At 41.8% G+C, this 11,771-nt stretch overlaps 1 protein-coding gene across 1 annotated transcript; it reads left to right on the forward strand.

Moving 5' to 3' along the window:
• The first annotated feature begins 958 nt into the window (after positions 1-958).
• On the forward strand, positions 959-11,401 carry LOC307006595 (uncharacterized protein). The gene is made up of 3 exons (XM_079627729.1): positions 959-1,131; positions 7,898-8,317; positions 8,537-11,401. The coding sequence occupies exons 2-3, from the start codon at positions 8,284-8,286 to the stop codon at positions 10,921-10,923; spliced, it is 2,421 nt and encodes an 806-aa protein (XP_079483855.1). The 5' UTR covers positions 959-1,131; positions 7,898-8,283; the 3' UTR covers positions 10,924-11,401.
• Positions 11,402-11,771: the final 370 nt, after the last annotated feature.

Here is an 11,771-nt window from a genome sequence, read left to right on the forward strand (position 1 = left end):
TGGGTATTGATGGAGTGGGTTTTCTTTCTATTCACAAACATGTCCTCATCCTGACGTGGTGCAATTATTTTAATAACGTTATGTGTCCCGTCTATAGCACCTACCACACCGGCAATATCCATAAAGCTGGCTTTGTTTCTTTGGAGTTGGCGAATGTCAGGAAAACTTATGAACTGTCGAATAATATGGGGTCTACAGAGTGCATTGATGGTTTGGTGGATGGATCTGCATTACCGATGGCTGGGATATCGCTAGATCGTCGGCACACAATTGCATTTTCCCCGTTGCCAGGTAGCGAAGTGTTATCAAACATTTCAATTCGGCACTGATTGGGTTGTTGCGATTAGTTGGCGCTGTTATTGCATCCCTCACAAGATCCACAACAATCAGTATTCCCTCACGGTTAAGGCGGTATCATTGTAATAACTCCGTGTCATCGAGTGTCTCCAACACACTGTGTCGCGCGGCGATTTTAAGATCCTTTGTGAATAGGTCTTAGTGAGTTAGGAGTCCTCTCGACTTCTTTTAAGCTGTCCCAGACTCAGGTGCTACTTTTAGGGCTAAAATGCTTCGTGAATTACTCTTAGTGAAAAAAATTAGGAGTCCTAAAGTTAGAAGTGACACGCCCATTATTTTTAGGAGTTGCTCCTAAATTCGCCTGTTAGGAGCTACTTTTAGCCTTAAAATTCTTTGTGAATACGGCCCCAGATATACTTTGCCCCAGAAGCTCAAGGGAAAATTTTGGTTTATTATTATTTTTTTTGAAAAGTACAGGCCTGTTAAAAAGGATATAAGTGTTTTTTTAATTTTTTTTTTTTTTTTTTTTTATTATTCAATTAATTTAATTGCTGGTATATTTAGTTTGTTTATAACAGTAAAGAATAGCAAGTAATTCCCGTGCCTTACTCCAGTCCAGTGGTGGCGGTAATGCACAAGAAATAGTTGCAAACCGCCAATTAAAAAGAAGAAGAAGAAGAAGACTCAGGAAGAAAGTTGTCTACACCGCATGGCAAGCTGAAGCTATATTCCACATTTCTAAAGTGTATTAAAGTTAATTTACTCATCTGAAGTTACAGAAGATATTACAAGATGCAAGATTAAGTTCTCCTTTGGTAATAAGCAGTCAATGAAGTAAGTTTCAGCTGTATTGCTGTGTGGAAAAAAGTGATCTCTGTAAATATAGTTATGCTGTTAAAGTGAACTTAATTCTGTTTGGAAAAGTTTACAAAGACAACATTGCTTTATTTATGTCTTTTATATTCTTTATTTTAACTTTATTTGTTGTGTATTTAGTTCTCACGGCATCTTGAGTTGGATGGTTATCCTCATGGTGAACCAATCATTAAATCTCTGTCATCAGAGAATCCTTGTGCTCGTGAAATTACTAGGGGTAGCTACATCGTGGCTTGTGCGATCATATTGGCTATGTGCGTTACTATCTGTTGTCATTGGCAACAGCTCGCGTTGCACACGCTGTGCTTTTAGCACTATACAGCACAGATTCAATCAGCTTGCTTGATAGGAATTAACCATTCACAGTTTTGGAAATGGGCACAATTTACTGGGCGGACTATTTAAAAAAATTATAATAATAATTATCTTTTCATTCTGTCGAACTGACTATCTCCTTCAAACTCTTTTCTATCTTTCTGTCTTTTATTTAATTTTTTACCATCAATTAAAATAAGGGTGGCAAACTGTCAGTTTGTGAATGTCATTGTATTTGACAAATACATTTATTTACAAATATTTAATCAGAATGTTAGATATTTAAATTTGTCTACAAGTTGAATAAGAGGAAAAATCTGAAATGAAACCGATACATCAGTCATACAGTGCCATTGTGACAAAAGGTTGATGATGCGCAACAACATAATGATCGCAATAAACTCCTGCTGGGGGGTCATTTGGAATATTTCAAATTTATGTGGGAAAAGGATGTGAAATGAGGCATGGTTACAGTAATATTGTTTTGAACGTTTAAAAACTTAGATTCAGATTAGCCCTAAAACGTATAGTTTTTTGTCAGTGTTTATTTAAAACATCCAATTATGCAGAATTATACGGTGTCAATATTTAATTGAATACAATATATACTGTAGGGTATTAATTTACCCCTAAATACCCATATTGTTTCAAAATGATAACTGCAAATCCACCTTTCACTGCCTGGAAATCAGTTGTTCCTCTGAATTGCAGTGATCCATTTGCGTAGCTTTCGCCATTCTGTAAAAAAATATACTTCAGATTTGTTGTCAAATCTAATTGTGCAGTCAATCGTTAAAGCTCTTTCCATTTTTAGATGTTTTTCAAAAAAATGCTGCCACTCAGTCTTTTATGGGGATTTATGGTATTTGTATTATTTATTTGCCAAAACAAAAACTTTACCAGTAGATTGTATTTAATAGATTTCACTTTGTAACTGTTAAACACATTTGCAGTTGGTTTGTAAAATGTATCATTTGTATTACATTTACAGTTTTGACCAGCATGTGGCGCCATTTGTGTGTGTTTTGTGCATCTCACGCATGTATTTCTGGATTAGCCTACGGTGTGCGTTTCTGGATCTGTTACTGTTTTTTTTTTTCCACTCGATACGTGTAACGTAAATTCGATTTTGAATATTAAGATGGCCATTTATTTATTATTTTAGACCGGATAATTTCAGCTACGTTAATACAGCTTACCCATACGAAAGTTTCTGTTATGACATCTGTTAAAGTAACGGTTCAGGGCTCCAGACTAACTTTTTTCACTAGGAGCACAGTGGCCCCTAACTGAAAATTTTAGGAGCACAACCAGGAAATTTAGGAGCGCACACCGTAAATCAACATACTAACCAAATATTCACATTTCTACTAATTTCCAGTGTATTACTAATAAATACTTTGATAATAGATGCAGAAATTACAATGCCTTTGCGCTCTGATTTAACGTTACAGCTTCTTGTCTTCTAAAAGCAACCGGCAGTTGATTTATTAACATGTCACCGCATACTCTACGCTTGAGGATAAGATTGTGTTTAAATAGAGTATTGTGTTTAAACGGTGAAGTGCCTGCACTGTCGGCAAACTTCGTGTTCCCCGCAGTTATGGGGTAGCGACTGCAACATTCGCAGTTCATGGAATTCGTCTCCTTACAGCACTACCTCAACCAGCTGAATTCTCACCGCCAGTCTTCCAGAAGATGGTGGTTCGGCCTTTTTCATCACCACTAAAACCTCTCACTCTGAATCATCATCCGACTGTGACACTAGGCTACTAGGGCTGCAACATTTCAAATAGCTCACAGTTCAGTTTGTATCACGGTTTTAGGTTCACGGTTTCGATATGATTCGGTATGTGTTATGTTCAGGGGGAAAAAGACTACTGTCAAAAAAATTAAGAAATAATCTACCCACAAGCAAAAGCACAAATAAATACAATAGAGCAAAGATAGCCTAGCCTACTAATCAAATAAACTATGCTTTTCAGGTAGGTCTAACATTAGTTTTCAGGTACAGAAATTGAATAAAATAATCAAATGTAAAATAACATTGCATATTTGACTGTATAAATTAAAGATGAATCCTTATTAAAGTTACAAAAGCTATTTAATTCAGAGCTGATTCAGTAGGCCTACGCCGATACTGTGAGTGTCTTTCTTCATACATGTTCACTTAAGGCATAACAGATACTATGTCTGCTAGGATACGAGCTCATCAAGACGGACATGTTGACATACTTTTTGTGTGAATTTGTCCATTCAAGAGCAAGACTTGAAAGATAACTTGAAAGATAATATTTGCGTGCTGTCCGAGATGAGTAACCTACGCATACATACAGACACTCGCGCGCGCGCACACACACACACACCCACACACACACACACACACACACACACACACGCGCGCGCACAAATCTAGACGCGAGTTCTCTTTCACGTCTTGCTCTTGAATGTTTGCATTGGCAAAATAAATGAGTTTAGTTTAAACACCGATGGTAACATCTGCAGTTCAGGTCTCGCCTGCGCTTGTGCGCTATCAACTCCCGGGTGATGACGCCGTAAATGACAGGTCATGTTCGAGCATTTGGCACTCACATTGAACAATGCACAAAGAGTAATCGTTTTCTTCACGTTTTTTTATTATTATCGCTGTTGTAGTGTTTTATTTGAGAAGCCAGCAAGTGAATTTAACTGGCATACTAGCCGCAGGTCGGAAGAACGAGTCAATAGTTCGCTTGCTCGTTGCTCAGACGCACATAGCAGGTTGTGATATTTGTCTCCGTCTCCTTCCTACAGACGTTTAAACGCGCGCTCGCGAATCTCTAGGACCCTCCCCCTCCACACATTAGCCTCTTACAGTGGCCGTTCCCTATTCTTCTCGCACTGCCACACATTCCGGATTCATTGATAAGCCCCTTCCACGTTTAACGTGTAAAAAAAAAAAAAGGGACATTTACTGGTCGCACGTGCGACTGGATGTAAAATTCAGTCGCACACTCTCAAATTTTGGTCGCAAAATGCGACCATTTGGTCGCAGTCTGGAGCCCTGCGGTTTCTATTCAGATTTTCGAACAATATTACAGTTCATCATCCAAGATTATTTATTTACCTCAAGCGGTCTGTTTTGAAGTTCTGTGAGTAGTAAGAAAGACGTGCACTGATAAAGAAGCATTTCCATTGGCTGCAGTCTGCAGGCATTGGCCAATAACAAAAGATGCAAGTAGCTAACGTGACGTCACGCCCAATGAGGACGCTTCGCGCCCTCACGCGTCATAGCCCGCCGGATTGGGGGTGGCTTAGCGTATTAAAGGAAGGGCTCACGGGCTGCTTAGCTGATTTTTCATCTCTTCAGCAAGCTCTACGCATCGCTGGACTCCGAGAGAAGCCGCCGCCGTTGAATCAAGTGACCAGCGAGCCTAGGAAAGCGTCTGAGGAAACCGGCCGTCTTCGCTGCCTTCAGCCATCCGTGCCTGCTACACTATCCGGCGACAAAGTATCCTTTTTATATCCTTCTCCGTGTGTTCCCCGCCGCGATTCACGTGTCTGAAAGAGTACGAGGTGTTTGTTGCAAAATGCCTCGCTTTTCCTGTGGCTCTTGCAGAGCCACGCTCCGCGACGGAGACCGCCATGTGATCTGCGCTCTCTGCCTGGGCCGAGACCATGCAGCCCTTGCTCTGTCTTCGGGAGGCTGCATCCACTGCGAAGAACTGCCAAAGGTCGACCCTGCGGGCTCGACTTGCCGTGTTTGGCGCCGAAGCTGTCGCTCCGCCTCTCTCCAGTGGCCCGTGTAAGAAGAAACGCAGCGCCCAGAGACCACCGGAGCCCGTTGTCGCCTGCGAACGCTCGCCGGAACTTTCCCATCGAGCTTCTCGCTCCCCCCACATTGAAAACGTTTCAGAGAATGCTGGGCTTTATGGCTTCAGCCGCAGCAGTGCTATGGCTGGGTCTACTGCGTATGCGCCCTCTGCAACGCTGGCTGAACGCTCGTGTACCTCACCGAGCCTGGGCCTCCGGCGGCTCGCGATTCAGAGTGACTCAGAGCTGTGTTTCAGCTCTGCAGCCCTGGATAGCGGCCGACTAGTATCAGCGGGGAGTGACAATGGGAGTTGTCTCCTACCGAAAAGTCATCTCGATGGACACCTCCAACCTGGGTTGGGGCGGTCTTTTCGAGGGCAAACCGGTCTTTGGCCTCTGGTCAGACTCGGAGAAGTGCCTTCACATAAACTGTCTGGAGATGATATCGGTCGAGAACACTTTGAAATACTTCCTCCCATCTCTGCGGGGCCACCACGTACTGGTTCGCACGGACAACATGTCTGTGGTATCCTACGTGAACCGCCAGGGCGGTGTCAGATCCAGAGTCCTCTGCGATCTGGCAGAACGCCTGTTCGTTTCGGCTCAGCACTCACTGCGCTCGCTCAGAGCCGCCCATGTGCCGGGACGCCTGAACGATGGCCCGGACAAACTGTCCAGGGACAACGTTCCCCCGGGGAAATGGTCCCTGCACCCGCAGACAGTCTAGTTACTGTGGAGCCTTTTCGGCAGTGCGAAAGTCGACCTCTTTGCGTTGAAAGACAACGCCCACTGCCCAAGGTTTTTTTCGAAGAACGAGGACGCCCTGGCCCAAGCGTGGCCCAGCTGCCCATTGTACGCGTTCCCTCCGGTCTCACTGTTACCACAGGTCATCAGGAGAATCCGGGAAACACATCACTCGATGCTCCTCATAGCCCCCCGATGAGAGAACCAGACGTGGTTCCCGGAGTTGGTGCCGGGACTCTAAAGTCGTCCTTAAACCGAGACATGGCTATGTCCCCAAAGTGATCGGCACCCCCTTCAGAGCGCAGATCATTTCACTCTCAGCTTTGCCGACATCCGGCAGCGAGGTCGACGCTAACCTCCTCTGTCCTGTCAGAGCGCTGAGAATTTACATCACACGCTCCGCCGCCTTCAGGCGCTCGGAGCAGCTTTTCGTTTCGTTTTGTGGGCGCACCAAGGGTCTCGCCGCCTCGAAACCCAGCCTGTCCAGATGGATAGTGGTGACATTGCTGCAGCTTATGCGTCTAAAGACCTGCAATGCAGTCCGTGTTGCAGTTGTTTTGAAGTATTTTTGTGTTCTTAAACTTGTATGTTAGTTAGGAGTATCACGTAATGTTCACTATGGTTTCACAAGTACAGGAGACTTGCGGGTGACCGGTGATAGTCTTAAAAAATCCATTGCAAACAAGTAAAATGTAAACTTTCTACTAATGCACTTACTAATACATAATATACCGTATTCGGTTCTAAAACAAAACATGATTATACGGTCACAATAAAGAGTTTGCAGATATTAAGCAGACAGTCTACTAATACTCTAATGAGAATTGGTTGACATGTAGTTGCACTGTTACTTATAGTTAACAGAATGTTCAAAGGGACCATCAAAATAAAGTGTTACCAATTTTTCTTATAAATTTATGATCGATAACGGCTTGCTGCTTTTAAGCTTGTTTTTAATCTCACTTATAAACTTCCATCTTCTTTACGATCAATCCAAAAATCAGCTGAGCTGAAACACAATATATACATGTAATAGTCAACACAATTACAATGCCTAAAAACACATTTAATAAGGAATGAACTGGATTTTTTTTATTAGGGGCACAACCTAACACATTTTTGGTTTTGGTTCAAATATTAAAAAAATTATTAAGTTAGATTAATTTGGACATATTATGCTGCTGTAATTATTTATCTGTAGTGGTTAATGAGGATGAGTGTCATTAGTGATTGTTTTTGTGTTATTGATGTTTTATCCATGTCATAGTGTGAGAAATAACAGTATTGCCTTTCAATGGAGCAGTTTAATAGTCTTTAGTCATCTATCTGACTCAAATAATGTGTTTCTAACAGCAAACACTCAGAATAAAGTGAGATGATCTGCTGATGATCCTGAATGGCTTGTTGAATGAGTGTTGATAGTCTGAGGCTCATCAATATTAACAGATCTGCTGAAAACACTCTTTATCTCATGACAATAGTTCCTGTTTTCACCTCATTTATTATGCTGATGTCTCCAGATCTCCTGTAAATCACTTTTGTCACTTAAAGCTCATTTCATTGGTGTCAGCAGAATGAGGGGATTTGTTGGCTACTATATATATGTTTATTTCTGTGTTTATGGTTTCTGTGTTTATGAACTGATTTCTTACCATTTTTTTATATTTGGAAGAATTTAAATTATTTAAATTCGTTTCTTTATTTCTAGATACCTGTATTTTAATGAAGAAGCAGGATAATGTTAGGATTAGCATTAAAATAATAAATTAATTGGCATCAGTTACTGTAAGATGAATAGATAGACATACAAAAATGCTTAGAAGTGTAATTTATTATAAAATCAAAGCTCAGTAATTGATATTTTTGATTTTAGGCAGATCAGCTCCTCCCACACTGGAATTCATCATCAGTGAAGCTCCTCCCACTGCAATCACATCATCAGTGAAGCCCCTCCCACTGCAATTACATCATCAGTGAAGCTCCTCCCACTGCAATCAAATCATCAGTGAAGCCCCTCCCACTGCAATTACATCATCAGTGAAGCTCCTCCCATTGCAATCACATCATCAGTGAAGCTCCTCCCACTGCAATCACATCATCAGTGAAGCTCCTCCCACAGTAATTCTCCAATAAATGCTGTAAATCCCCATCAGTTACAAGTGAAGACGAGCATGAAAGCATCAGGAAGAGCTGAAATCTGCAGAGACTGAGTTTATTAAAGAGGACAGTGAGAACACGAGTGATCCAGAACCCTGCAGAATGAAACACACTGAAGATCCTGAAGAACAAAGAGGTTGGTGTTTATTCTTCATTCATTCATGATGCTGGAGAACATTCATGTTAGAAACATTCAAGCACTTCATCACATTTAGATAAACAGTTAAACTATGAAATGGTGCAGAATGTTCTGGGTTTTCTTCAGTACTTTCATGTCCTTTTACTTTATATTTCTCTCTTTGAATTATTTTGATGTACTGAAAAATAAATGTAATATTTGTTTCTTTCCTGTAAGACCCGATGGAAGAGAGCGAGGAGAGTGAAGATCTGAGAGATGTGAGGGAGGAGAGTGAGGAGAGTGAAGATCTGAGAGAAGTGAAGGAGGAGAGTGAAGATCTGAGAGAAGTGGAGGAGGAGAGTGAAGAACTGAGAGAAGTGAAGGAGGAGAGTGAAGAACTGAGAGAAGTGAAGGAGGAGAGTGAAGATCTGAGAGAAGTGAAGGAGGAGAGTGAAGAACTGAGAGAAGTGAAGGAGGAGAGTGAAGAACTGAGAGAAGTGAAGGAGGAGAGTGAAGAACTGAGAGAAGTGGAGGAGACTGAAGATCTGAGAGAAGTGAAGGAGGAGAGTGAAGATCTGAGAGAAGTGGAGGAGGAGAGTGAAGAACTGAGAGAAGTGAAGGAGGAGAGTGAAGATCTGAGAGAAGTGGAGGAGGAGAGTGAAGAACTGAGAGAAGTGAAGGAGGAGAGTGAAGAACTGAGAGAAGTGAAGGAGGAGAGTGAAGAACTGAGAGAAGTGAAGGAGGAGGCTGAAGAACTGAGTGAAGTGAAGGAGGAGAGTGAAGAACTGAGAGAAGTGAAGGAGGAGAGTGAAGAACTGAGAGAAGTGAAGGAGGAGAGTGAAGATCTGAGAGAAGTGAAGGAGGAGAGTGAAGAACTGAGAGAAGTGAAGGAGGAGAGTGAAGAACTGAGAGAAGTGGAGGAGGAGAGTGAAGAACTGAGAGAAGTGAAGGAGGAGAGTGAAGAACTGAGAGAAGTGAAGGAGGAGAGTGAAGAACTGAGAGAAGTGAAAGAGGAGAGTGAAGATCTGAGAGAAGTGAAGGAGGAGAGTGAAGAACTGAGAGAAGTGAAGGAGGAGAGTGAAGAACTGAGAGAAGTGAAGGAGGAGAGTGAAGAACTGAGAGAAGTGAAGGAGGAGAGTGAAGAACTGAGAGAAGTGAAGGAGGAGAGTGAAGAACTGAGAGAAGTGAAGGAGGAGAGTGAAGAACTGAGAGAAGTGAAGGAGGAGAGTGAAGATCTGAGAGAAGTGAAGGAGGAGAGTGAAGAACTGAGAGAAGTGAAGGAGGAGAGTGAAGAACTGAGAGAAGTGAAGGAGGAGAGTGAAGAACTGAGAGAAGTGAAGGAGGAGAGTGAAGAACTGAGAGAAGTGAAGGAGGAGAGTGAAGATCTGAGAGAAGTGGAGGAGGAACATCATGTCCAAACTGGAGAAAAACCTTTGAGTCGCTTAAAGACTAAACAGACATTTTTAAAGAAAAGACGAGCCAATAAATCTTTCACCTGCACTCAGTGTGGAAACAGTTTCACAACCAAACGATGTCTTGCACGTCACATGATAATCCACACCGGAGAGAAGCCGTTCTCATGTGATCAATGCGGGAAGAGATTCAGTCAATCATCACACCTTAATCTTCACATGAGGATCCACTCCGGAGAGAAGCCGTTCTCATGTGATCAATGCGGCAAAACATTTCTTAGGGCATCAAACCTGAAGACACACCTGACAGTTCATACGAAGGAGAAGCCGTATTCATGTTCTGTGTGTGGAAAGAGTTTTTCACAGCTGTCATCTTTACATACACATGAGAAAACTCACACTGGTGTGAGAGAGTACATGTGCTTTGAGTGTGAGAAGACTTTTACTACAGCGGGCAGTTTAAAACGGCACCAGAGAATTCACACTGGAGAAAAACCTTACAAGTGTTCACACTGTGACAAGAGATTCAGTCGATCATCACATCTGAAAACGCATGAGAGGATCCACACTGGAGAGAAGCCGCACACATGTGATCAGTGTGGAAAGAGTTTCTCTATTAAAAATCACCTGAAGCGACACATGAGTGTTCACACCGGAGAAAAGCCGTTCTCATGTGATCAATGCGGGAATAGTTTCAGTCGATCATCACACCTTAATGTTCACATGAAGATCCACACCGGAGAGAAGCCGTTCACATGTGATCAATGCGGCAAAACATTTCTTAGGTCATCAGAGCTGAAGACACACCTGACAGTTCATATGAAGGAGAAGCCGCATTCATGTTCTGTGTGTGGAAAGAGTTTTTCATTGCTGCAAAATTTACATACACATGAGAAAACTCACACTGGTGTGAGAGAGTACATGTGCTTTGAGTGTGAGAAGACTTTTACTAGAGCGGAACATTTAAAACTGCACCAGAGAATTCACACTGGAGAAAAACCTTACAAGTGTTCACACTGTGACGAGAGATTCAGTCGATCATCATCTCTGAAAAAACACGAGAGGATCCACACTGGAGAAAAGCCGCACACGTGTGATCAGTGCGGGAAGAGTTTCTCTATTAAAAGTGCCCTGAAGCGACACATGAAGATCCATACAGTGGAGGAACGGCAGCGCAGCGCGAGTTCACTAGAGCAGACGCGTTTACTCTGATCGAGCTCGGTCACGAGATCCAGTGAGAAGTGCTTGAATTCAGCGAGGAACACAAATGTCTCAGTGATATAAACTAGTTTAAAGGCAGATGAACAGCGCTGACGAACAGGAGAAACACTGTGTGCAGCAATTCAGTCAGGAGGCTTTTCCTTCGACACATTCCCATCATTTACCACGGATTTACTGTAACGTTAGCCTAGTAATATTAACTGCACCATGAAATGTGGGATATATATATTGAATTGTATAAAATTATTAATGTAGACAATGTATTAAAGGAGTAATGGAATATAATTACAGTTTTTAATAATGTATTTAGGCTACTGGTTTTCATAAATACCATAGAAACCATAAAGTTACATTTTATCTGTGGTTATCATGATCTAAATGCATGATGCTGGCTGACCAATGGTTAATTTTAATAAAACTAAAGAATATTACATTTTACCAAATAAAAATAATGTTGTTACTTTTTTTTAACAGATGTTACTGTTTTTGTTAATGAACATAAATTGTATATAGTAAATCTGCGTCCTAACTCAAGCTAAATGTGCTGGCGCAAAATGATATCAAGAGTTTGATAAATGTTCAATAAAGTTTATGCGCCAAAAGCGGAACGAAACTCATTTGAACCGCGCGCCACACGGACTGTTGTAGAGGCTTTTGAACTGTTAGGTTCTGATTAAGTGAGTAAACCCTTCTGGGTGCCGGTCAGAGCACAAATAATGAGGAGACAGGTCATCAGATTAACTGTGTATTGGAGGTAGATGGATGGATCACAGAAGTATATTCAATGATGTACATAGTCTGGAAAATAAGTACAATAAAGATAATGAATAAACTAAATA

This window comes from Phoxinus phoxinus, assembly GCF_949152265.1.
Source record: "Phoxinus phoxinus genome assembly, chromosome: 1".
Lineage (NCBI taxonomy): Eukaryota > Metazoa > Chordata > Actinopteri > Cypriniformes > Leuciscidae > Phoxinus > Phoxinus phoxinus.

Bases quoted from the DNA above. Each gene is read 5' to 3' on its own strand.
- LOC307006595 (XM_079627729.1), top strand. From the start codon at position 8,284: ATGAAACACACTGAAGATCCTGAAGAACAAAGAG. The intron at 8,318-8,536 runs GTTGGTGTTTAT...CTTTCCTGTAAG, and splicing joins AGATCCTGAAGAACAAAGAG to ACCCGATGGAAGAGAGCGAG.